General features: G+C 49.6%; 1 protein-coding gene across 1 annotated transcript; it reads right to left on the bottom strand.

Annotated features, from left to right (window-relative positions):
• Positions 1-661: 661 nt before the first annotated feature.
• On the bottom strand, positions 662-19,289 carry LOC149334394 (endothelin-converting enzyme 1-like). Its single transcript, XM_089555120.1, has 4 exons — positions 18,243-19,289; positions 11,191-11,622; positions 1,906-2,091; positions 662-850 (listed from the first exon to the last, which is right to left on the bottom strand). The coding sequence occupies exons 1-4, from the start codon at positions 19,179-19,181 to the stop codon at positions 662-664; spliced, it is 1,746 nt and encodes a 581-aa protein (XP_089411246.1). The 5' UTR covers positions 19,182-19,289.
• Between the last annotated feature and the right edge of the window lie 8,272 nt (positions 19,290-27,561).

Raw genomic sequence — 27,561 nt, 5'->3', positions numbered from 1 at the left:
CAGTAAACTTACAACTCATAATAGCCTACCATGAGTGTATCACACCCCGCATGCCTGAATTGTACCTAAATCTCGGCTATTTTAGCACAGCCCCCGTTTTTTCGTCTCCCTCTTCTCCTGCCCTGATGCAACTCACTAGCCAAACTTTCCATCTCTATCCCCCAACCTAGTGGTCTTGGCTTTTCCAGGACATCTTCGACAACTAATATTTCGTTTACATAAAGCTTACTCGCACTCGCGGAGCAGCTGAAAGAGCAAAAATTGTCGTAAAGCAGGAAAAATCGTCCTCGCTGAACCAACAACAAATCATTCAAGGGTACAATTCCGCATATGACATGTGACAATAGCAATGGCGGTATAATGATATACATATTCAAAAGAGTTCATTCAACGCACGCAAAGTCCCTACAAAGCCCCTTTCTTGAGCATCAACGGCCATGAGTATAGAATCGCTCTCCTTGATAAAACTCCGCTCAACGCATGCATACATTTGCGTCGCAAAATAATTCTCATTGCAAGCTTTCGTGTTTGGAAGACATTCTGCACGAAGTTATACTAAGCACATCATCAACAGTAGCGTTGAACTTGGGAGTGTAACTTGAAAAGGAAGCACGAAAAGGAAACAGCCAAGCAGAAGAGCCTGGAGGAAAGACGGGAGGTGTCAGTCGAAGAAGGTACATTTTGTCGCCGGGTTCATATTCGAGAACAGGGGACACTGGACGGCTTTAGCAAGTGGTGCAAAGTTGGCCATGGCTTTGTTACAGTCGCCGCCGTACAGGTTGTCGGCTGCTGTCTCGGAGCAGCTGATCAGGCATGCGGTGATGAAGAAGACCTTCTCTTCTGTCAACTCCTGAAACAAACGGCGGAAACACTGTGTCGAAAATGTGCACTTCCTCAAAAGCTCTAGTAACACTGCCTTTACTTTTTTGACCACGAGAGGTATGCAGCGCTTTGTAGTGCTATCAATGGTTTTGCGCGTCGTTTTAGCATCGCCTACAAGTCATCAATAACGTGAAAACACCTGTCGGCTACAGACCCCGCGGCAGCCATGGACAGCCCGGCAGCATCTACGGCTTCGTAGAGCGCTTCCATACCCTAACCTTGGCCCAGTCCTGCGCTTGTACCTTGAAGCCTACCATGCCACTGAATGTTTTTTTTCTCTGACAATATATGAGGAGTTAAAGTACCATGTAGGTGTAATTGTAGTATTTTTTCTCGGCGTAATGTATGGGTCACCGTGTGCATTTCACCTATGACCGCTAAAAAACCTATAATTAATTTTTTTCTCAAAGGGACTTTCAGTCTCACCATGGCTTGTACGAGTATAAAGTGTTTGGGTAGCCAAACAAAACCAGGCGCGCCGTCTGATAATCGATGCCTGATGACGGATCCTCCCAAAGACTAGGTTTTGTGCGTCTATGGGTATCTATGAGCCATCCTAGATTATGATACGCCTTTTCTGCAGTGCATTTCATACTTACACCTACTCTCGTCAACGAGATATGCTTTGAGTTTCCTTTCCAAGGCTTTTAAAAGTTTCTTCTGAATATTTCCTTCAGTTCCAATGCAATGTTGTAACTTCGCCCCTTCGCCCCCCCCCCCCCCTGCCCCATTAATTCAGCAACGCATTGTAATCAGTACACTGGGGGTTACTAAGCGACGCTCTATTCTATTTATCAGTAGATAAGTGAACACCGACAACACTTTAAACTCACCATCAGACTCGGCGAAATTGTTTAACGTGTACACTGTTACCGAAAATATGGATTCTGCAAGCCTCTCCACACTGCTGGAAAAATTCACTAATTCAGCGCCTTAAGCAATGCGCCTTACTGCTGTTGTTGATGTGCCCAGTACGAGAGTAAGACTTCTCGTTTTACCCACCTTATTTTTAACGCTACCTACAGTTGATAGCTGCAGATCATTATCGACGAGGTCTTGCTTGAAGGCAGCGTACGCCACCTCGATCGCCGGCACCTCGGGGAACACGCTGGATTTGGTGCTCATCAGGCAGCCGAGCACACGCTGTTCGAAGACAGTTTTCACGCCGTCGCTCAGCCAAGAGGATACAATATTGCCGCGCGGGTCGACCTGCGAGGTGAAATAGAATCGCATACTCCTTTTCACTTATTTTGGATCACGGCTACCGGCGACAGCAATGCGAAGGTGCTCATTATGTTTTGAGTCGCCCATGCCTTAACAAAACACTGAAAGAAGGCGGGTGCTGGAGCGTTGAGGGGGCATGTATTCTACCGTGCAAGTTTGATTTCACTGTCTAGTATGTACTGTTAGTGCCTTCCCAGTTCTTGATTTAGCGTCGCGTAAGGCTTGTTTTCCCACCGTTTTCCTCAGTATTCCTCTGCGGTAGGGTGGACTCATGTGTTGATCACTCTTTACCTTTACATCTTCATTTTGGAAGGTGCGCGTTTCGTTTGTGGTGGGTCTCTTCCGGTTGTTTTATTAAGACATTTTATTTTAGGCACTTCACCCTAGCCGTAGGGATGAGACGTAGGACAGGATGGCTTAAAGTTGACAGTTTTAGATTGCTATCTAGCATGCTTATCGTCGATATCCATCAAATCACTTTACATAGGCAGCTACAAGCTGAGCCCTCATATGTAGGTCTTGTTTCTCCCTGAAGCGTGGCGCGAGCCTATAAGTGAAAACATAATTTGGAAATATTAATAAGAAGTTTTGGCATGTAAACGAAGCGACAAGAAGAATTCGGAGCGGTGCAGTGCAAATTAAAAGTGGACAAAAATAAAATTTATGCTCAAGAGATTAGCGTTGCAAAACCTAAGTGTTGGTGTATTCAGGATGTTGTTTGAAACAAAAAACAACAGCTATTATTTGTTCACAACGACTAGTTCTCAAATTTTCTTCGTCTCACGTGGGCACATAGGTCGCTGCGTGAACCGGAAGACTACGCGAGCACAGGAACATAGAGAGCGTTTCGCCTAAGGCTTTCTGCAAATTTACAAATTGCAGAACCTTTCCAGTGCGCGTACATTGTCGAAATAGGCAACATTTGTTCGGCCACAGAGCACAAGGTAAAAGCTTGCGAAATTCTAACAAATGATTTGAATTACTGCGCTCTACAAGCCTTTCAACAACCCAGGGGCCTAACAGTAATAGCTAAAAAGTTAACCATTTAAATAAAAACCAGCCTTCTAGTTAGCGCGTCTCAGCTACATTCTGATGTACCAAGAAAAAGCGCTCTTCAAACTTAAAAAGAATCTTTAAAAATACAGAAAACCGTTTCCCACGATACCAACTGTTGAGACGGCGTTGTCGGTGGACAAGCCGCTCCCGGTCGATGCATCAGACAGCGTAGCCAGGCCGGAGAATGACGCTTTATTCTCGGATCAAAGGATATTATATAGCCAGAGGGGCGAGGGAAAGAGGGGCGAGGGAGAGAGAGAAACGAATGAAAGATCGGTGTCGGCACGGGTTCAGTAGGTGGCTTATCGCTTCTGCTATCAGCAGCATCCGTTCCTCCTAATAGCCATAGCGATCCACTGGTTTCTTCACCCGGGCTGACCGGCGCAGCGTCGTCTCCTGGGGTGCAGGGTCAACGGGTGCTGACGTGGGTGCGTTGTGTTCAGCCAGCGGATGTCCCGATGGTGCTGCTGCTTGACTGTTTGTCCCTGTGTGTGTGGAGGCCTCGTCGTAGCGTTTGCGGACTTGATCAGCATGACGACGAACCAGCACCTCATCTTCCGTCTTGACAGTAACTAGTCGAGCGCCTGTTGTTGACTTCACCTTTCCGGGTGTCCACTTGTCACCCACTCCATAGTTACGGACTAGTACTGGGTCCCCCGGAGCGAAACTCCAGCTGGCGTCGTCCGAAGTTCTCTTAGCTTCCCTGCACAGCTGCGCAGCTTTGTTCCTGGGAGGAAAACACATGTCAAGTCGAGTGCGTAGTCGATAACCTAACAGTGTTTCTGAAGGTGAAAGGCCGGACTGCCGCGGGGCATTCCTGTAACGACACAAAACTCGCGCGAGTGCGGTTGAGAGATCCACGCCCGGCATCTTCTTTAGTCCATCCTTCACCGTCCTGACTGCACGTTCTGCGAGTCCATTGCTCTGAGGATGGTAGGGCGGTGTCCGAATGTGGGCAATGCCGTTTCTTTCCATGAATGTGGCGAAATCCGACCCCGTAAAGGGCGTGCCATTATCAGTTACTACAGTGCGCGGTAGTCCGAACTGGCTGAACAGCGTACGCAGCGCGTTTACCGTGCTACTTGACGTTGCACGCGCTAGTGGAATTGCCTCGATCCACTTACTGTGGGAATCTACCACGATTAGCAACATTTTATCTCTGATAGGTCCGGCAAAATCCAGGTGCAGACGGGACCACTTTTCTTCGGTTGCTGGCCAGTTCACTGGCTCACGAGCTGGTGGCATTGGTAAAGCCTGGACACAGTTTCCGCATTGAGCGGCAATTCGGCAAATATCCAGGTCAATCTCCGGCCACCAAAATTTAGACCGCGCTACCTTCTTCATGGTGCAGACGCCCTGATGGGCTTCGTGCAGCATCATCAGCAATCTAGCGCGTGCCTGTTTGGGGATTACTACACGATGTCCCCACAGTAGGAGGCCATCCTGAACAGATAACTCCTGCCGCTTTTTGTAGAAAGCCATCATCTCAGAGTTACCGGTTGAACACGCGTTGGGCCAACCCTCACGGACGTACCTGCATACAAGGGGTAGCACCTCGTCCGTTGCTGTAAGTGACCGCAATTCATTTATGGTGATGGCCGACTGGTCCCACTGGTCGATGGCGAGAACAAACTCTGCGTCGCCTTCCGGTGCAGTCTCGGTTTCCTGCAAGGTTTGTGGTAAACGGCTTAGGACGTCCGCGTTGACCATCATTTTACCGGACTTGCAAAGCAGCTTGTATTTGTACGCTCCCAGTAAGAGCGCCCATCTTTGTATTCTGGCGGCGGCCATGACTGGGGTCTGGCGATCCATTCGCAGAAGGCCAAGCAGAGGACGGTGATCCGTGACCAGGGTGAACTCCCTGCCAAGTAGGTAGTCACGGAAACGTGAAACACCGTAGACAAGAGCTAACGCTTCCCGTTCAATCTGTGAATACTTCGTTTCAGCCGAAGTCAAGGTCCGGGACCGAAATCCAATGGGCCTGTTTTCTCCATTTATGCGATGGAACAGTGCCGCTCCTACCCCATGAGGAGAGGCGTCGCATTCCAAAAGTAGCTCGAGCTTCGGATTGAAATACGTTAACACAGGAGCTGCGCAAGAGCCTTTTTCGCCAGCTCGAATGCAGCTTGCTCTTTTTCGCTCCACATCCACCTGGCTCCCTTCGTCAGCAGCTTGTACAAAGGAGCAAGCAATGTGGACAGATTAGGGAGAAACTTATTGTAGAACGTGATGAATCCAAGAAAAGCACGCAACTCTGTAACATTACGCGGAGAAGGGGCTAGTCGGATAGCATCGATGTTCTTCTCAATTGGATGCAACCCGTTTTTGTCAATGCGATGACCAAGATATGTGACTGCTTGCTCGGCGAAGCGACATTTATCAGAGCGCAGCTTAATACCATGTTAATACCAGAGAGAAACGAATGAAAGATCGGTGTCGGCACGGGTTCAGTAGGTGGCTTATCGCTTCTGCTATCAGCAGCACCAACCAAGCAACAAGATTTCCTTCTGAGCAGTTACAGAGAAGCATAAGGCTGTGATGTCACGGAGATGCGGCGCCACTGTCGACAGCGATCAGTTTCGTTTTCTAGGTAAAAGGTGGAACCGTACGCATTTGGTGTGGCGCGCTTGCGTATATTTGAGCGCACGCTTTTATATGCAAATAAATTTATAGTGGCGTCCGTATAGCAAGAAGGCACAAGAAGGCTAGCGGAATAAGATTAAACGTGATTGGCAGACCAAACAGAAAAGTTTGGCGACGAGTCCGCTTCGTGGCTAAGAATGCATTTCTGTGCAGAATCCTGATCAGTTAGTTTCTATCTCTTTATTAAGCGCATGGTTGCTGTAAGGGATCGGTAGCGTTCGCGGGGGTCATTGGAACGCGGCTGGGGGCACTCAAAGCGGAGCGTCTCCTTTCTTGGAACGCGGCCGCTCGCGAACGCGCCGGAAAGTACGGGTGTCCCCCCGCCCCGCGGAACCGATTCGCGCACGTTCTGGCACGAATGTGTATTTGTGTTTGTTTTTATTTTTATTTTGTGGTGGAGAGAACGTTCTACTCCGCACATGCTGGCACGACCGTGCGTTTGTTTTTATGGAAAGGCTGTTACCCTACGGTAGTTGGAGGGCTGACCATGCTCTTGATTAGCCAATGATATGAAGAATGTAGAATGATTGGGTGCTACGGAATGTGGGCCGGGCCTTTAGGGCTTTAAAACTGGGCCCCGGAGCCGGAAGCGGGGTTCTGCGCTAAGGTGAGATGCTACGCATCGTCGGCTACGCCGAGTAGGGGCCTCCCCTAGTGTTAGCCAGATCCGCCTTTTGGTTGTTTGTCTTTTTGCCGTTGTATCTAAGTTGTATATTCTGTAAATATTTGTATATAAATCTTCAGCTATTCCCTTTTTATCCCTGCGTGTCAACACATCTTGAGACCGTCTCTGATGGGGCACCCCTGGTGCAGTGATCAAGCTTCAGTCTTCGAGTTGAAACCAACCGTCTCTGGCGGGGCACCTCTGGTGCGAGGAAGAACAACCTGATCTAAGGTGAGATGCTACGCATCTTCAGCTATGAGGAGTAGGGGCCTCCCCTAGTATTAGCCAGTTCCGCCTTTTGGTTGTTTTGTATCTTTGCCGTTGATAGAAGAACCTGTGGAAATTTACTGGCGCAGTCGACGAGGATCCTGCGGCCATCGGAAGACGGCGCAGGAAGAAGATTGAACGCAGGGAGAAAGGCGACGGTCAGGCAACAGCAGCGTTCGAGAAAGGACCTGCGGACAGACGGCGGCAAGGATGCAAGGACCACGGCAGTAGTCCAGGGACGCGGGACTGCATACGGTCCAGAAAAGCAGCGCGTCGATACCTTGGTCACCGGCGCCGGACCAGCGGCGTGCGACAGCTCATCGCAGCGTCCAGTGAAAGTGGCGGTGGACTGCGACGCAGAGGAGCTGGCAGTGCGGATCGACGCATCGAAACTGTGAGTTTCCTTCGTCGCATTGTTCACGTCCCTGTGCATGTGTTCGAGCCGGTAGGACAGTTGAGGGGTACAGACGGCGGTATGGAGGGTTATCCATGCCGGCCCTCACTCGATGTGAGGTACCAAGTGGAATTAGCGAAGGCGCGCTTAGCGTACTTTCAGGCTGAGCTTGCAAAAGTGAATGGAGGAAAGGCGCCGCTGTGCGAGGAAAAACCTCAGGACGTTAAGTGCGTCTTGGAGGTATTAGAAGCAAAGCGCCAGCAGCTAGCGCTGGAGCTCGCTGAGCTCAAGGAGTCTAGGAGAGCTAGTGAACTAGCGAAGGACAACTACTCCGAGTCCCGAGAGGAGAGGCCACCTGTGCTGGAAGGTAAAGCCTTATGCTTGTCAAGCGCAGGCCAAGAAAACAGCCAGGCAGAAGTACAAAGTGAGCCAGATTTTTCTGCGAAGCTGGAATCGCAGTTGAAGAAAATATCGTGACGGAACGCATCGTCGCGGTATCAGAGGCGGTGAACGCGCACTCCGACGATCCAGCTGCACAGGTTAGCTCAACCCCTAATGAGACCAGGGACGAGGGCGCGAGTTCAGGAATAAAAACTCGGTCTCAAGCAAGCTACGAAAAAAAGCTTTTCGTTCAGCAGGAAACGGTCAGTGAAGACAGACGCCAGATCGACGAGCGAGTGAAAGGAGGAAGTCTAGCGTTGCCGCAGCGGCACACCGTGTCGGGCATAGGGCATAAAGTGTCCCGTAGCGTTATTGATGCCAGGAACCTTCCATCCGAGGCAAAGAACGAAGGTTGGCCTGATGGGCCGACGGGACCGAGCGCCGCGCAGTTGCTGAACGCACCCGACGTGTGTCCGACCAGGTCCTTCGAGGACAAGGAGATGCGTGGCGACTTGCCACAAGGCAAATTAGGGTCAAGCAACTGCCAGGGAGCTCATGCAGCCTCAGACTATACCACGAAGCCGGCAAGCGCCGATCAAGCACGGAGCGGCAATTTCAAGGTTTGCCCGTGCAGTAAAGGTACAAATGACTCCAAGCGAGGCAGAGTAGCTGGAGGCAGGTGCGTGGCCTTCACGTTGAAAGTCAGCGCGTGGAGCAGTACGTTCCGTGCTGCAGTACGCCAAATCCCGTGTGGCAGAAGCGGCCGCCCTGGTATGATTACACTGGACAGGGGCTATGCTCCTTACGCAGCACGCGTTCCGTACTGGCGCGCTAATGAGAGCGTACCCTTAGGGGCGTCGCATGGTCAAGGATTTGGACCTAGCGAGGATCATAAAGTGTTTGATCCTGGAGGGCAGCAATTTTTGAATTCTTGCCCCGCTGTGGCACCGACCTAATGAGCATAGTAGCCATTGGGCGTTGATCGTGTCGGTTGAGACGCGTTGTGGCTCGAACTCACACAGGGACGCTCGGTGCGGCCAAGGAGGCTCACGTGGCCGCTTTCGGACCCCGTATCAGTGCTACTGAACGCTCTAGTTGCGAGTGTCGGTGTGTGTGTGTCGAGCAGGACGCGGGTGTGCATGCTGGTGAACTGGGTGCAACGCACCAACTTGGACGCTGTGTTACGGCGCACGGCAGGCATGCCACTGTGTGTATTTAAGTGTGCATTTTGCGTAATGTTGTGTTGGTGCCCGTGTGCAATTTTTTTTGTTTTTGGTTTTGTTCGTGGTGTAGCTGCGGCATATCACCAACAGGGTGGTTTTGTGACCCGTACCGATCCCTTTGTTATAATTCTAAAAGTTGCATTTGAGCCCTTTGTAGAATCTTGGGAAGGGCGTGTAAGGGATCGGTAGCGTTCGCGGGGGTCATTGGAACGCGGCTGGGGGCACTCAAAGCGGAGCGTCTCCTTTCTTGGAACGCGGCCGCTCGCGAACGCGCCGGGAAGTACGGGCCCGCCCCGCGGAACCGATTCGCGCACGTTCTGGCACGAATGTGTATTTGTGTTTGTTTTTATTTTTATTTTGTGGTGGAGAGAACGTTCTACTCCGCTCATGCTGGCACGACCGTGCGTTTGTTTTTCTGGAAAGGCTGTTACCCTACGGTAGTTGGAGGGCTGACCATGCTCTCGATTAGTCAATGATATGAAGAATGTAGAATGATTGGGTGCTACGGAATGTGGGCCGGGCCTTTAGGGCTTTAAAACTGGGCCCCGGAGCCGGAAGCGGGGTTCTGCGCTAAGGTGAGATGCTACGCATCGTCGGCTACGCCGAGTAGGGGCCTCCCCTAGTGTTAGCCAGATCCGCCTTTTGGTTGTTTGTCTTTTTGCCGTTGTATCTAACTTGTATATTCTGTAAATATTTATATATAAATCTTTAGCTATTCCCTTTTTTATCCCTGCGTGTCAACACATCTTGAGACCGTCTCTGACGGGGCACCCCTGGTGCAGTGATCAAGCTTCAGTCTTCGAGTTGAAACCAACCGTCTCTGGCGGGGCACCTCTGGTGCGAGGAAGATAAAGAACCTGTGAAACTTTACTGTTGCTCTTGGACCAAACGGACAACAGCGCAAGAACGAACTCTTGCAAGTAGTTCGCGTTGTGATGTTCTCTCGACATAAGAAGCTTAACGCCGAGGTTCCTTGTGTGTGTGGTCCTAAGCAGAATGAGGGGGGCGGGGGGGGGGGGGGTTAGTTATCCAAACAAACGTTCTGAGGATCCCTTCGAACACGGAACAACTGTTCGCTGTCGCCCTCAGCGTTAACACCAAGCGGTCAAGATCGACGTCTGAAGCAGCACCAATCGCGGCCCGTAGAACGACGTGCAGTTTTTTCCTCGTTGCACTTTCGGCATCTGTAATAAGTGTCTCGTTCCAACAAGCGTTCTAGGAAGCAGTTCATCATCGCTACGATCTTCAAGACTGACTCAGTGCCTTTTCTACATTGCCTGAAGTTTTCTCACTGCTTTCTCACCGCAAATAAAACAAAAACCGCTGTGGTCAAGCAGAAGGAGCGCACTTCTGGTACAATAAGATGTGGAATTCATTGAAATATTTAGTTAAAATTATTTCGCACAGTGAAGGTAATTAGCTGATGAAGCCTAAGGAAAACGTATATGTATGCGTTAGTGTAGCTCTCCCAATGACAAGAGAGCAAAAAGAGATTTTTGCGGGCATTACCGGTAGAGTAAGAACTCGCACAAATGTCAGTTTCGTAACGTGAAATAAAGCAGTTAAATTCACTGCGCACTCCAAAAATTCCAAAAAACTAAGATCGCATTTGGCTTACTTAAAGAAACTGTACGTTGTAAGTGTACAGTAATTTTCCATCTTCTGCGGAGATAGGCAGCACATGAAGATGTCTTTCGTGTGAAGAAGCTGCTTCGCGTCGTCCATGTCTACATCCTCCTCCTTGCACTTCTTGCAAGTCGGGTATGCTGTATAGGCCAAGAACTTGGGAACGGTCGCCGATTATTTATATTTGGCGCTTTCTCGCTTTCGTTTAATCTCTGATCCCAAGCTCCTAATGCCAAGGTCACGGAATCGAATCCCAACGGCGACTGCCATGTTTTGAACCAGGCGAAATATAAAAACTGCCGTCTGTTCTGTGATGTTAGCGTGCCTTAAAGAACCACGGCCATTCTAATTTACTACGGCGCACTTAAGTACTGCGTCCCTCATAGTCCATGTGTGGGCTCGGGGCATTAAAACCGCATAATTTATAGTATCTTCCGGCAAATCGGCAGGCACTATTTGAAGCATTTCAGATTATCGGGAACAGTAAAGTGACCAGAAGGAAAAGTACAAATTTAAAGGAATATTATGTCTCACAAGCGCAAGTGGGAAACTGCGAGAAGTTCTGGGTTAAAAATTTTAATCAAAAATTTGCCGAAGCAGATGTTTTGAAGGCGTTTTTCTTGGAGGTTCTTTCAATAGCTATGTACACACCTAAGGCAAGGGTTTTGTCTTCTTATGGCATCTGACACGCTCCTTTCGTCGGACTCCCCTTAACATTTTTTTCGTTGTGGCCGGAAAATATTTATTTTTTCTGTGACCTGCCTTGTTCCAGCTTCTCATGGCCGCGATATGATAACCGCATTTGCATCCCAGCATCGAGTGTAGCGTACCTTTACGCCTTCGGTGTCCACTGCTCCAACCAGCTCCTTGGCGTAGAAATAGCCCAACCCTCCGTAGAGCATGGCCTTTGTGCCGGACTTGTAGTAGAGCGGCGGGACCAGAGCTCCCAGGGACAGGCTGAGCCGGTTCAGCACGTGCACGTACTGGGCGTACGGCTGAGTGATGCCGTCCCCGATTTGCAGCTCTTGCAGTCCGGCGTCAGTACCAACGAGGGAGCGCAGGCTTCGTCGTGTCTCGATCCACAAGTCGGCGAAAGAAGAGTCGTTGTCGGTGAAGTTGACGTACGCCTCTTCGAGACCCTGCGCCGTGAGGAACTTCTTGGCTGGCCACAGCACGGTGCGAACGCCCCTGAGCTTCTCGGCCGCGATTTGCCGGGTTATTTTGTCCAGCCACAACACAGCGGATGCCTTCTCGACGGCCGTCTGCGTGAAGGGCGGGCGAGCATGCTCTCTTTGGTACAGATCAAAATGGAATCGGGGAACAGGAAATTATTCACGGCGGTAACACTGCCGTGGGCGCCGGATCCATTCTGAATCACAAGCGCGCGTTGAAAACAACCAGTTGGTTCAGAAGAGCAAGGTTGCGGACTAGTTAGTAATGCCCTGAGCGCATTAACCATGCGCCGTTATCACCAGTGATAAATTGAATACTTTGCATCTGCTCAGCGACAGGTAGGGCGTGGGAATAGAGTGGTCTCTGGCCACTCGGTGTCCACGTGACCACTGTAACCTTTGACCCTCGGCCCTCTCGGTGTGGCGCAATGATGCAGACTCTATAATAAGAGCAGCGATTTGTTTTATTTGTTCAACTGAAAATTAAAGGTCAAGGTTGCGAAAAATGAGTAGGCTTGAGATGCTTATTTTTCGTGGGCGAAATCACCCGCTGGTAATCTTTGCTGTTGTTCTGTTCTATTCATTACAACTATTTTTTTTTATTTTTGCGAAAGGGCTCCACACACACTATATTTAGGGTTAGGAGAAGGTAAGTGACGCCAACCAAGTAAAATACAGGAAAAACACGACGTTTCGGGACCGGCTCGGCCCCTTCTTCACGGTGTGACTACGGGCGAGCGCAGCTTGGCTTTTTAAGCCCCTGTGTGGAGGACCTGCGGGTCAATGGCCGCAGCCCATGGACGTAGGATGAGGGGAGAGTCCCCAGGGAACGATTAAAATTCTCTCGTGTTTGCTGTATGTGCCACGACTCGAGTAGAAGCCTCCTGCGTGGAGGCTTCTACTCGAGTCGTGGCACATACAGCAAACACGAGAGAATGTTAATCGTTCCCTGGGGACTCTCCCCTCATCCTACGTCCATGGGCTGCGGCCATTGACCCGCAGGTCCTCCACACAGGGGCTTAAAAAGCCAAGCTGCGCTCGCCCGTAGTCACACCGTGAAGAAGGGGCCGAGCCGGTCCCGAAACGTCGTGTTTTTCCTGTATTTTACTTAGTTGGCGTCACTTACCTTCTCCTAACATTAAATTTCCCAACCAGACAGACTTCTGTCGAATGTTTTCTTTTGACACTATATTTAGTAACGAGACATCATGTCTTTTACTAAATATCGTTAAGAAGAACGATACATATTATTCTTGCAACATTTCCCTCAATAATTATATAAGATAGTGAAACAAAATCATCTACGAAGATTTCATTCTGAACATAAATAAAAAAATTAAGTTTTGGAACATTGGCAAGTCAAAGGTTCATAAGGAAGTGATCGGTATTCAAAGATAAAAACTCACCGCAGTTTCAATCGTTTACTAACTTTTTCAGAACACACACAAAAAAACTCACACAGCTCAACACACTGGCCATCATTCGAACAGGCCAGACCCTTCTGAGCAAGGTACACCTGACAGTACCCTACAGAGCCGCAGCAAAGGACGGAATTTTCCTCTATTGATGCGCAAGAGTCCCTATGTGCGCCAGATACCCAGAAATATGCATCCGACATTTAACGCGGAGTGAAGAAACGCCAGAGGCGAAAGCCTGCGCAAGAAATGGGATGGCTGCCCGGACAAGCTATACGTGGATGAAGCCGGTCCAATCCAATGGTACATGACCATCGCCATAAGGAATCCCGAGGCAAAACTGATCAACTGCGCGTCATTTAACACGTTCAACCCCACTCAGGCAGAGGAGGCAGCCATTGTGTAAACGTAGCTACCACGCGAAAGGTTAACCTACTGGCAGTTCCCCAAAATCATCCAAAAATATAAACAAACTAATCCATCAATCAGGTCTCACGCTCTTAGCCAAACATCCTCCAAACCAAGTCTCAATCATATGGTTTTCAGGGAACCTACAATACACGGTAGGTAATGATGCCGCTCACCGGCATGCCCGAGCTTTCTTATCCCGGGTTTCCTCTTTATTCGACGAGGCAGAGAAACACGTCCATCAATAATAATCAGCCTGACTAAGCCTACTGCAGCCCATAGGCATCTCCCACTAGTTCCAATTAACCCTGCCCTTTGCCAACTGCGGCCACCCTACCCCCGCAAACTTCTTAGTTTAATCCGCCCACCGAACATTCTGCCGCCTTCTGCTACGCTTGCCTTGCCTCGGAATTCACTCCGTTATTCTTAAGGACCAGCGGTCGTCTAGCATTTGCATTACATGTCCTCCGCAAGCCAATTTCTTCCTCTTGAATTCAACTAGGATGACATTAACTAGGATGGTTATAGAAGCTCCGCAGTCGTTATTGATATCTTTCAGTATTTTCACAGAAGAGTCTTCAATGCCCCGATTCCGGAGTGCATGCATGAGTGCAGGGGTTTCCACTGAGTCAAATGCTTTCTAGTAATCAATGAAGGCTATAATATAGAGGTTGGTTATATTCTGCGCATTTCTCTATCACCTGAATAATAGCGTGAATATGGTCTATTGTCGAGTATTGTCGAGATAACCCCCGGCAAATGGGGAAGTAGAAAGGATGGTCCAAACAATTAAACGGCTGATTATAAAAGCTAAGGACCCCTATCTATCGCTGCTGGCGTACAGGGACTCCCCAGGGACACTGGGAAAAAGCCCTGCAGAGCTTCTCACGGACAGGCGGCTACGCACAACAGTCCCTGTCCCTCCCTTCTGCCCGAGAGGGTGAGCCTGAAAAAGTTCAGTGATCGTGATGTAACCATCCGACAGCGGCAGCGTAGGTACTTCAATAGTCGTCATAGGGCTCCTCCGCTGCCAGTCCTCAAACCAGGAGCGGAAGTATGGATGACAGACTGCAAAGTGAAAGCGCAAGTCTTGCGTCTTCCACAACGTCCGAGGTCTTATGTAGTTAGAACTTCTACGGGTGTAGTTCTAGAAAGAAACAGGAAGTTCCTGGTTCGCTTTGTTTTCCAGCAGAATGACTGCGAGGAAGAAGGAGGTAGCTATGAGTTTCCGCAGGCATATGATAATCGGGTAGAAATTAAACGGGAAACTACTCCATCTAAAAACAAGACACCTGCTGATCCGTCTAATACTCCCTTGCCACGAACTGACCCTCATGGATATAGAACGCGATTTGGCCGTCATGTCCGACCGCCATACCGTTATGGATTCATTAACGGACTGTTATTTTGTTTTGAGCATTGGTTGCCTCCATTAAAAGTGTTCATCCTTTGTTGGCTGCAGTGCAAAATTTCGTTGCAAATGCCGTTGTATCTTTTCAGTGAAAAGGGGAGTGTGCTGATAGCGCTTGTGCCGCGTGTCATGTGTCTCTGTTATCGGATGCCTGAAACGTTTTCTTTCCGGGATGTCACTTGTCACATGAGTGCTTGCTATATAAAGATGCTGCATGCGTGAAATAAAGGGTTGCTGTTATCGTGCCGGAATCGGGGCCAGTCTCAGTTCCTTCCTGCCCTCTGCCCGGCCGCGCTCGGTGTACGGCAAGGGCCATAACACCATAGTCTCTTTGCTGTGCACTGCTGGTTCTCTCATTAAGGTTCTGATTACATTCGCTACTGTGTAGATTTGTGTAGAGCTCTTCGGCTACTTTAACTATCTTCTGCATATTGCTAATGACATTGCCCTCTTTCTCTCTTAGCACATACCTCTGGTTTCTATTTATGCCTAGTTTTCTGTGCACATCTTTGAGGGAACATTTGTGTTTTAGAGCATGATCGGTTTACCTCATGCTAAACTTGATTATGTCGCTTACTTTGCGCCTGTTTATTTACTTTGACAGCTCTGACAGTTCTATTCTGTGCGTAGCCTTAGTCTTTTATGCTTTGTCATTTCTAGGTAAGATATTTCACCCCCTGAGATAGCTTCCCGGAGTCCTGTCGAACTATCCTACCGCCTACATTTACTGTGCACTCCGGACCAATAGCTCTGATGTTATCGTTCGCTGTTTGAACATTAAGATCGTGTTCCTTTGTTAGCGCCGAATATCTGTTCTGCAGCGATATTCTGAATTCCTCTGCTTTACCACTCAGCGTTAATTCTTTAATAGGCTTACGCTTTCCCAATTGCTTCCTTTCCCTGTCGAGCTCTAAGCTTATTCCAAACCTTACCATTCTGTGTCTACTACAACTAACCCGTCCGAAGACCTCCACATCCCACACGATACCAGTGTGAGTGCATAGCATGATGTCTATTGGTTCTCTTCCAGGGCCACTTGCGGTTTGGTCGTTTGCTGAGGAAGGTATTCATCATATTCAAAGGTATTCGCATTCAGCTTGTGTCGTCTCGTCCTCTGTGTGTGTTTGTAAGCGCTGGTATTTAATACGATGGATCACCACCAATTCGACCAATCCTCAGTTCTTCTAGCATTGCATCTTTGTTTATTGCCCCACTCTGCTGCTGTGTACGCTGTTAGAGGGTGAAGGATTTCTCAAGGCTAAAATTCACGGCTTTTCCCTCTGCCTCCTTCCACTTTTTCGTGGAAAATAAACATGTATGTATGTATCAACGAATGAATGAATGAATGTATGATCCGTAAATTATTTCTATCTGCGAAACTAAAAACCAACTCTCCCCTGATATTCTTAGAACCTATGCTATAGTCACCTACAAGCTGGTCTCCAGCCTTATTCTTGCCTACCTTCGCATTGAAGTCGACCGTTAGTAAAGTGTACTGTAATTTTATTTTGTTCATTGTCTAGGCATCTCGGGATAAGGTTCTAGCGTTACACATTGCTAGGTTCAGTTTCCAATCGCGGCCTGTCCGGAGCCAGAGATTGAGATAATCCTGCACTGCGTCACAGCTCTGATCGCCTCCATGGTCAGTTGCTGCGGAGCCGCTGGCGGCTGAGGGCCGACGGTTAATCGGTTTGTTCATAGAAGGTTGTGCCCAAGTACTACACCAGGAAGGCCAAACCCTGCTCTGGTCAGGGAGCGCATTGTCGCTTCTGGTCAGTGAGGTCAGGCCAACTATAGGTTGGTTATGCAATTCTATCGACACAGAGGTTTCTTCTTAAACCAGGAAGATAATTGCGCGGAACCAGGATTCGAACGTCGGTCCTACTGCATCAAAGGCGGATGCTCTACCTATGGGCTATCGTTGCAGCGCGGCATCACATTAGATGGAACACGTTACACAGCCTATAATCCACTTCGCCGAACACCTACAGGTCAACACACAGTCCAGTCAGACATACCCCAGAAATCAACTGTGCGGAACCAGGATTCCAACGCCAGTACTACTACACAAGAGGCGGATTCACTACATGTACTTCATCGCTGGAGCGCTGCATTACATTACGTGGAACGCGTTACGCACCCCGTAATCAGCTTTTCCGAACACGTACCGGTCTACACACGGGGCAGCCAGACATACCTCACAAGTTTAGACAAGACGGAAGAGCACACGCTACACATAGATACACACCTGACACCACTTATACTCGATCAGTGGTACCCATCAATCTACAGACCACAGTTCCCATAGTGTGGAGAAATAGCTACGGCTGTTCCCATGGAGTGGGCATGCTTATTCAATCCCGCTATTAAGAGACTTCCTAATCCCAATTTGGAGCAAAGGGAGGCGTTCCCCACAGCGAGGACCCCAACCACAACGAGGATTAGTGTGCAGGGCCCGCGCTGCGGCGCAGGCATGCGGGCGGCCGGAATATGCAGGCCACCCAAGACTACGATAATTGTAGTTCTTTCAATAAAGTTTTCAGTCAGTCAGCCTTTATCGTACAAGGACAAATAGGCTGGCCGTTGGACACGAATCAGTAATGCCGGGGTAGCACGCACAGGCAATTATTTAACCGCATACATCGCTTCTCTTCAGGATTCTCTCACTTCACCCTCTCGCGAACGATTAACCATGAGAGGTGCTCATGATTAAGGTCAGTCCGCAGCCCTAATCGCAGGTTTTATTTGGTGCTGTGATTCTTCTCCTTCCCCCATTTCTATAATTAAATACGCAGAATAAATTTACACCCAGTAGCTACGATGTTCACGTCGAAAAGTGTCCTGTTTTCGCGCCCGACAGCACTAATAACATGTTGACTAAAACGGAGGCGCAAAAACATCTGTGCGCGTAAAGTTTCAACACTTATCCGCTTAATGCTGAGGTTTCAACTTGAGTAGTCTAGACCAGGGGTTCTCAAACTGGGTTCCGCAGGCTGTCTTCTCGTGTTCCGCGAAAACCCTCACCGGCCCTGACCCGGCAGTTGATATGAGACTGGCTCTGATTGCTACTGAGCCCCGCTTTCACTTCCTCTTAAAAGGGAAGCAGTACCACCCATCGCATTAGTATTTGTATTAATCTGTGCAATAAACATTTAACTTTTGCAACTCTCTCTTTGCAAAAATGCACTCGACAACATTGCTGGTAAGTGAAAGCAGGGGGGGGGGGGGGGCGGGGGGGGGGGGGGTTTCCTGGAACTAATTGAAGGCTTTTCGGGTTCCTCTAAGCAAAGAAGTTTGAGAACCCCTGGTCTAGACTGAAACGTCATTTTTTGACACCCTTTTTTAGCTCTTCTCAGCGAGAGCACTTGTTTGAACAATTCCAGAGGTGACTATAGGTGAACCTATGGTCACCTCGTGAACATAGCATGTTTTTTTTGGGGGACAACAAGAGACGATTAGGAGAAATTAAGGCTAACCTGTTGGACTGCGGCTAGATGGCTGTCGATGAGTTCGCGTTCCTTCTCTGAGAATTGAGCAACCGCGGCCATGGCTGACACCAAGAGCTTGTAGGTGGCTTCCACTTGACCTGAGCAGAAACGCAGCCTCTCTTCTTGTGCTCGGTGCTCGCTGCCGTGGAGGATACGGAGCACGGCCGCCGGGTTGGCCACCGAAGCATAGGCCTGGAGGAACAGCCACGACAGCTGACGGCGCACAACGTGATCCTTGACGTTGTCACAGATCCTGAGCATCCGCTTCAGCAGATCCAGGTCACTAACCAGAAGGAGGTCGTCCATCGTGAAGGGCGGCTCTATTCCCAGCGTTTTTTCGATGGCAGATTTCAGGTTTTTCGCCATTGGAGCCTCGGTGTGGTTATCTAGATGGCTCAACGGGAACATTACAGGAACGCGGCCTTTGCCGGTGCGTGACGCGATGAGGACTTGAAAAACGTTTTTAAACGTATCATAGTCCTTAGCGATTTTCGAAGGCGGCAATTCATTCTTGTCTTTAGCGAAAACCTTGACAAAGTTACTGTAGACAGTTTCGTATCGCGTCTTGTTAATCTGCCAGAAGACGGCCCTCCAGAACTCTAGGTGGTCGTTGGGAGCAAGGAAAAGGCGTCTTTTTTGGTGTTCGTCCCCAGTTCTGGAGAGAAGTTTTAGCGAGAACCACAGGTTGACGTTCCAATTGAAAGCAAGGTCGAAGAGCACTTCCAGTGGGCCTGGGCCTCCTACGGGGTCCTCCGGCCAAGCGAGGCCATGCTCCTTCATGAACTCCTTTATGACGTCTACTTGAGAGCCCGTCTGCATCATGCAGCTGGTGAACATGAAGGCCGCTTTTCTTCCCACTGGTAGGTGTGAAATTTCGCTGCGTAGGGTGTCGGACACGTAGACCTGCCACGCCATGACCATGTCCATCAACGCAGAGCGGGACAGATTGTAGAACTCCTTACGCGACTCCCAGCGGCTGCAGACGTGGGCATAGAAGTCGTCGCACGGGTGCACGATTCTGTTTAGCTGGCTGTCGATTACAATCCTGGCAACAAACCAGTACATCCAACCACAGCCATTCTTTCATGTTGCAGTATATCTAGTTAGCCACTTCCTGATCGTAAGTATTACTTCCGCGTTTTAAATCTATGATAGAAGTACGGGAAAAGGAAGGCTAATGTGCAGGATGGAAAAATGAATAGAGGTTGTGTATGGCTTCCTTAATTTTCGGCTTTGCAATTCAGGTGTGCAAGAGGTGCAAGGGAGTTGCAGACCCATGTTTTTGTTTTCCTTTGCTTTCATCGATTTTGTTGAACAGGTAAAATAGGTAAACTGGTTTCTTAGGAAAGGAAATAGAGCAGAATCTGTCTCACATATCACGTTGGACACCAGAACACCGGCGTAAGGGAAGCGAGGATGGCGGGAGCGAAAGAAGAAAGACAGAAAGAGTGCTTAATGGAAGCCACCAGAATAACTTCGACCACCTGGGTCGTCCCACAGCACACAGACGACTTTTGCATGTCGTCTCCATCGAAACGTGGCCGCCGCGGTCGGGATCGAACCCGGGTACTCAGGCTGTAGAAAAGCGTTTAAACACTGAGCCACCGCGGCAGATTTTGAACACCCCAATTTCTTGTTTTGTGGCGCGAAGTGCGAGGAGGTCAGGACAAAGTTCCACTATGCGCCAACCGGTGCGTGCTGGTGGTTCGCGCGAACATCAACCTCTCTGCCGCGAGCGGTTGTCTGCGATGCAGCCGCCTCCTCACGGCCAGCAGAAAAACTAGGCGGGCCGCGATGAACTAGGCGATAGACAAGTTTTAGGTATTTTCCGATGCGCGCGCCTCTTAGTGGCGCGAACCTCATTCATCGCCGCATGCGTACTTTTGCCGATCGGCGAAAAGCGCGCCCGCAGACTTCACCATAAGTGCGACGGTTGGCATCAAATGATATTTGCGACGATGAGCAGCCCAAACTGTAGTGGTCGAATCATCATCATTTTTGAAACCTCACTCAAGCACAATTGCACCTTTTCTAGTTTCTTTTACTGCATACAAGAAAGCACTCAAATGTGACAGCACTAAGGGGAACACCAGCGCCCTCCTCGGCTAAGAACGTGCCTGTCTCGCTCTTCAATTTGAGGGATCGCGATCAAGCCAAGCATCTAACTTCGTTTTCAGGAATGCCTTAGACGAATTTCATTGGAAATATGAACCAATATAGCTCCTGCCGCTTACGCGGCTCCAAGCTGCAACCTTTTGACACGATTAGCTTTTTATTGCTTTTCTTTTGCCTTTTTCACACACTCTCCTTCAGTATTTATATCCCAAACTCCCTTTCCCATCCATATTAGCATGCCAGCGATTTTTAAACGCCGGCTAAATTCTAACCCGGCGCGGTGGTTCAGTGGTAAGCCGCCCGTCTACCGAGCTGGAGTACCCGGGTTCGAACCCGACCGCGACGGCCGCGTTTCGATGGAGGCGAAACGCAAGAGGCACCCGTGTGCTGTGCGATGTCAGTGCACATTAAAGATCCCCAGGTGGTCGAAATTAATCCTGAGACCTCCACTACGGCACCTCTTTCTCTCTTTCTTCTTTCACTCCTACCTTCCTCCCTTCCATTACGGCGCGATTCAGGTGTCCGCCGAGATATGTGAGAGAGATACTGCGCCATTTCGTTTCCTCAAAACCGAAATTATCAATTTAAAGGCTAAATTCTCTGCTTTTTCATTACAGGGTTTCTCTCAACCTCTCTCTCTCTGTCTCAAACAATTTAATACAATAGTCAACCTGCTCATCGTAGACTGGCTCGAGACGCCAGACATAACTGCGATTACGGAAGTTGTTGGTTTTAAATTGGGCCTGATGAAAACAGAGAGCCTTTAGTACCAGTTAGGAAGTTCCATGAATTAGCAAAGAAAAGCGGGATGCTACTTCCAGCCAAAAAATGTGGTTCGATAAAACACTATATTTAAGGTATGCCTTCTGTGATGCTTCTGATGCTTGGGTTGTCGGTAAACAGTAAAAAATAAAAGGAGACCATTCCATATCGCGTCGCTATATGTTGCGTTTACGCTCATTTTGGCGGTGTGCGACATATTCCATTATCTGCAGCTGCGCGTTTCACCTGGAGGTGGGCGCCAGCGATATGCTATACGCTGCGCAGAACACCTTAATTTCACTGAGGTTTTGTTGCGTGACACATCACATCCCTACCACAATTTTGACTAGCTGGTGGACGCTGCGCTGTGTGTTCCGGCCGCCGGCTTGCGTCGGTGGATTTGAGCAGGGACACCGACATAGCTGAGGTTGACGGTGACGACAGCAGCTTGCCATCCTCAGCCTCTTCAGTCAACCTCGTCATTCACGAGACTGTCATCACGCCTGAGGAGGACCCGACGCCGCCGTCGTCGTCGCCGACATCGCTTGGAGAGGAGCCAAGATCATCTCCAGACGCTGATCCTGTGCAATCGCCGTCCTCTTCGACATCGAGGACCAGCGCCAGCACTTCCAGCGCACAGTCTTCCGATGTTGAGATGGTCGCTTTGAGTTCAAGCTTAAAGCGTCCACATGCGTCAACTACGGACTCGGACAATTCTGCCGGTCGGCCAAGGAGGCCTCGTGCCTCCTCTGGTCCGACCCTCCGCAAAAAGTGAGGTGGTTTAGCGCCGTTCGCGGCGCGCTTTGTATTGCCTAAACATCACGACTTTTCAGGTTTAATTTTTCATTTCCAAAATGACTCATCTTCAAATTATTACTCTTAACGTACAGGGGTTCCGCAGTGTTTTGAAGCAGGCAGCGGTGGTCGCATTCGCTCGTTCCTCGGGTTGCGATATTGTCTGTCTGCAGGAAACCAATTTTTTTCGCCTCAGTGACGTGTTGAAATTCAAGCGTAGGTTTGGCGTCGATGCCTTCTTTTCGTACGCCAGCACGCGTTCTAGCGGCGTTGGCGTTCTCGTTTTGAACCGCTCACTCTTGCGAGATCATCATGTTATCTACGATGCGCTTGGACGCGTGCTGGCGTTCGACTGCACGTTTAACGCACTTCAGCTGAGAATTATTTGCATTTATGCGCCTGCTCATTCTAATTTGGTAAACGCATTCTTTAAAGATTTAGATGTGTATTTTCTTGGAGGGCGTAATGTTGTGATGTTGGGCGATTTCAACTGCGTGCTCGATACGGTCGCCGATGTGCAAGGCCCTGGTAGGAGTAGGCCAGGCTGGAATGCGCGCGAGTTGCGCCGCCTAGTCAGCCATTTTATGCTCACGGACGCTTATGAGCTCCTCTATTGCAACGTCTCTGTGTGGACTTGGCGTCGCGGGTTATCGGCGAGTCGGTTAGACAGGGCGTATGTTCCGACGAGCCTTTCGCGGACAGTGTGTGCAGCCAATGTAATGATGCTACCATCCTCGCCGGTGCACATATCAGACCACCGCCCTTTTCTTCTATCGCTCGCGGTTCCGACGGCTGCAGGATCTCCTCAGAGACCATGGCGGTTGGATGCACGCATCCTTCACGACGCCAGCACTAAAGAGGGGCTCACGCGCGTCTTGCGTTTTTCGGTTGTTGGGGCCGTGCCTGGTGACTGGGACCGTCTGAAGGAGCAGTGGCGTCACCATTGCGCCGCATCTGGTCGAGCCCTTAGGGCTCGCGTGTCAGATGAGGTGCGCGTGGTGACGGCGAAGTTGCGTTTTGCTCAACGCACCCCGTCGCCTTCGTCGCTTATGTGCGCATGGAAAGAGGAGCTTTCGGAGCGCCTACAGCGCCTTTTACGTGCCTCCTCTTTGACAGCTTCTGCATGGCGTTGTCGACGCAGTCCAACTGCTCATCCCGAGGTACTTCGCTTTGCGCGTCAAGAGCTGTTGACCCCTCAAGGTGCCCCTGCCTTTACACCTACCGCAGGGGCTATGTCCCAAACCAGTGGCAGGAATTTCAGTGCGTTTTATAACCATTTCAGGAGTATTGCTCAGTCGCTCCTTCTACTTGATCGCAATGTAGTTTCCGCAAACCCATTTTTAGCAGGCTTGCCTCAGGTTTCCACTGAACTCCATGACGGCCTTATGGCTCTGCCAACAACAAGGGAAATCAAGGAGGCGTTGGACTCCATGAAACGAGGCTCAGCACCTGGACCAGACGGCCTTCCTGTGGAGTTCTATTTACAATTCTGGGATATTGTAGGCCCCATTTTCTCGGAAGTGCTAAAATTATGCTTCACTCAGCAAGTTTTCCCTGAATCATTCAAAAGAGGCCGCATTGTCCTAATTCCTAAAAAGTCTCCTTTCTCGACATGTCCGGCAGATTGGCGCCCTATCACCCTACTAAATTCAGATTACAAAGTGCTAGCAAAATTACTCGTTCGTCGTCTGCGGTCTCTCCTCCCGTTGCTTATTTCCTGCCACCAGGTTTGCTCCATCCCAGGCCGTGAAATACATAGTTTATCTTCTGTAACGCGAGACATCCTAACGTATACTTTACGGCGGCGCGCACAGGGTCTTCTTGTTTCCCTTGATCAAGAGAAGGCGTTCGACTTTTTAGAGCACGAGTATATTTACGGGACGCTGGATGCTTTCGGTTTCCCAGCTTCTTTCGTGTTTCTCATTAAAGAGATATACAGAGATATTTCAAGCACTCTGTTCCTCGATGGCCGGGAAAGTACCGCGTTTGATGTTCGCCGTGGCGTCCGTCAAGGTTGTCTGCTCTCCCCCCTTTTGTGTGTCTTAGCATTAGAGCCTTTCCTCTTGGCAGTGAATCGCCACTCCCTTATTAGAGGTCTGGCTTTGCCAGGGAGCGAAGCGGTACGCGTCACTGCTTATGCAGATGACATCACTCTGTACTTAGCTGATGAACGCAGCTTGCTTGAAACTCTAAATGTTTTTCGTGAGTACGCCTCCTTGTCTGGAGCTGCTCTTAATTACTCGAAGAGTTGTTACTTTTTTGTGGGGTCTACCCAGACTCGTATTTCATCTGCAATACCTTTGCAGTGGTGCGCGCAGATGCGCATTTTAGGTGTGACCTACGACTGTGCTGGAATATGGGATGGTGTGTGGTCTTCGGTCGTCAACGACATTACAGCTCGTGTGCGAAGGGCGCAGACATTCGACCTGCCTCTGCTTGAGAGGCGCTACCTGGTTCAGTCTGTCATTCTCGGTGCCTTCTGGTACCTTTGCTATACTGTTAAACCACCCCTCCGTGTCATAAGGCGGGTGCAGACTACAGTTTTCTCTTTTTTTTGGTCAGGCGGTACCGAGCTTGTGGCTCGTGCTGTTCTTGGACAACCACGGGAGAGAGGAGGTTTTGCCGTTCCAAATTTGTCTGTTACGTCCTCGCTGTTAGCTTTAAAGGGTATTTTGCGTATCCTGCTAGGAAACGCGTCTCCGGCGCGAACCCTGACTCGGTACTTTTTGGGCCCTTCTTTGCGCTTTTTGGATCCCGCGGCCCCTGTTAATCATGGACCTCAGTCAGAGCAACCTTCCGCTTTCTATGCCTCGTCAGTGGCCTTTTACAGGCACGTAACAGCAGTAGCACCTGATGTAAACATCGTCGCAGACCGTGTGGTGGACATTATGGGCTCGCTATTGTTGCCTGTTGTGCCGGCGGCTCGCCGCTCACTTATGCGCCGCGTTCAGTGGGCGCGCTTAGCGTCGACACCTCTCCCAGACCATCTACGCGACTTTGTCTGGAAACTTGGCTGGGCAGTGCTCCCTACTTGTGATCGGTTAGAGCGATGGGGTGTTTTACGCTCCAGTATCTGTCCGAATTGCCCACTCCCGGAATCTAATCGCCACGCTACAGTCACCTGCGTGGTAGCGCGTGTCTTTTGGCGCGCGGTTCATGCGGGATTCCGTGGGCAGGGCATTTCGTACTTCGTCTCCCGCGGCCGATTCCCCAGCGGCCGTTTTGCTAGCCTGTTAATTGTTGCGGGTCTTTTTAGTTTATGGCGCAGTCGATGCGCCGCGGTCGCTGGTGGCTTTCGACGCCGCGCTGTGTGGCCGATTCTCGGCCGTCTCCGACGGGAGCTCATCAGTTTTTTGTCCGAGGAACTCTTTTTCTTGGGTGAGGAAGAGTTCCTCCGGCAATGGTCATGCCCATTCATTTCTGTGAATAATAGTCGTCTTGTCCTCGTTTTTAGGCCAAACTGGCGCTAAGGTGTCTTTTTAAATATTTCAATGTCAAATTATTGCCTTTTCACCCTTGTGTCAATAGGTATTCTATTCTGTTTTACATCGCCCACTAGCAATTCATATTAGTTAGAGATGTTTATGGTAGCTGTTTAATTGGCTCGCCTTACATGCTTATTGTCATGTATTCTTGAAAATGTCACTGTACCTGGAAACCTTGGCATGTGTACATATGTAAATAAAACTTTTTCTAAACACCACAATTTTATTTCCGTTTTTTTCTGTTTCCAAATTTATTGCGTCCACCAATGCGACAGGTTGAGCAATATCAGAGTAAATACGAGGGTCGCGTATAGCTGACACAGACTGTAGACCAGAAGTTGAAACTTAAGTTCATGCTCGTCATTTGCCTGGATGTCAGATTTAAGAAGCGCGTTCCGACTGAAAAAAGCTTGCATCAGTGAACTCAACAACGCTTTGTTTTAACGCATAGCTTATTGTGGCGATTGCTCAAAAGAGATTTCACGAGAAGCCCGAGCTGAAATTGCGAAGTGGGAGCTGAAAAATTACAGGATTGCACTTAAGCCTGCTTATGAGCGGATATGCGGAAGCAAGGGGATAATAGACAGAATAAGTGCTGGCTTAACTGAAAATTTATTGCTGGAGGCGAAATAGAAAATTCAGGGGGCACTTTGACTGTCTAAAGTGCGTAGAGGCGAAAGCGTTTTCCGCACCACTTTCAGTGCTTCTGTGGCACTGGTGGCGTCACATGTAATTGAGTACTAATTACTAAGTGATGACAAATCACTAATTAATGGTTAATTACTGATTAATACATGAATACTAATTAACTGCTAATTAAGCTTCAGCTTCGCCTTTAGGAGTGGAACGCGACAGCGTGTTGTAGCGCTGCCAGGGAGTCCACGGAACGCCACCACCCGTTTGGCGCGATGCCTTGCCGTTTCAACGCAACGGTTTTTGAGGAAAGGAAATCGCGCAGTAAATCTCTGTCATCTCGGTGGACTACAGACACACTCTCTTCCCTCACCCCTTACCCTAGCCCACTATCATCCCTCCTTCCCCACTCCAGCATGCGCCCTATGCCCAGAACCCCTCGCCTCTTCCCTCCACATCCTTTCCCTCTGCCCGGCGGACCCTCCCCCGCGGGACCTAGAGAACCTCAAGACCTGCGAGGACTGGGAGACCCTGCTGCGCTCGGACGACCCGGCCGTGCAGACCATCGCAACCGGCCGGGCTGCCAGTGTTATGGACCTTAGGAACATAAACACTTGAGTGCAGTGGGGTCGTGCGGGGACCCTGGGGCGTGCCCCGAATTCCTTGTACAATAAAGTTTTTTTTCTCTCTCTCTCTCGCTCGGTGGACACTTGAACCGCACCGTAGAGGAACGGAGGAAGTGGGAGTGAAAGAAGAAAGACGAAGATGGCCCGTTATGAATAAAATGAAAATTGTATTTGAGGAAAGAAAATTACGCAGTAACTGTCTCACATATCTCGGTGGACACCCGTCAAAATTCAGGGGGGGAGTGCACTTTTTCGACCTAAAGTGTGGTCACCGATGTGTGGTTAAGATGTTAAGCTTCGCCTCTAAGAGTGGAACGCGAGAGCGTCTTGCAACGCTGCCAGGGAGTCCATAGAACGCCATCGCCCATTCGGTTCTACGCCTCGCTCGTCGGTAAATTGGTTTTTTAGGAAAGGAAATGTATTTCTCTCTCATATCTCGGTGGACACCTCGCCGGAAGGGAAGGGAGGAGGATGGCAGTGAGCGAAGACACCGTATTCACTAGACGTGCCTTTGTTCATTCCAAGCCATCGAGCTGGCATGGCGGAGGGGATAGCATGCTCGTCTCGCACAACGAAGACCGGGGTTCGATTCCCGAGCTCGACCAATTTCTTACTAGGTTTTATTTATTTATATGGCCTGACTAGAGAAGTTAATTAGGCTAATTGGGTAATTACGCAGTTAACTAAGATCAGTCCCACTTACTTGGAGCATCACTATATGGTCCCTTCAATTGGTTGCATGGTTACTAGCCAAAGTACAATTGGCCCCGTTTGAAATTGGCGCACTGTGACGCCACGACCGTTTTGACCAACTGAAAAGCGTGACATTCTCTGTCGACAACTGCTGCTTACAACGATGAGACATTAAAAGGCTTTCGCCTTAATATACAT

This window comes from Amblyomma mixtum, chromosome 8, assembly GCF_055824585.1.
Source record: "Amblyomma mixtum isolate Tamu chromosome 8, ASM5582458v1, whole genome shotgun sequence".
In the NCBI taxonomy this organism is placed as follows: Eukaryota; Metazoa; Arthropoda; class Arachnida; order Ixodida; family Ixodidae; genus Amblyomma; species Amblyomma mixtum.
This window is presented reverse-complemented; position numbering and strand designations above follow the sequence as displayed.

Excerpts from the sequence above, each read along its gene's own strand:
- LOC149334394 (XM_089555120.1), bottom strand. The coding sequence starts at position 19,181 with ATGGACATGGTCATGGCGTGGCAGGTCTACGTGTCCGACACCCTACGC. Across the intron at positions 11,623-18,242 it reads ATCTAGCCGCAGTCCAACAG|ACGGCCGTCGAGAAGGCATC; the intron begins GTTAGCCTTAAT and ends CCCTTCACGCAG. Across the intron at positions 851-1,905 it reads ATGATCTGCAGCTATCAACT|GAGTTGACAGAAGAGAAGGT; the intron begins GTAGGTAGCGTT and ends CGTTTGTTTCAG.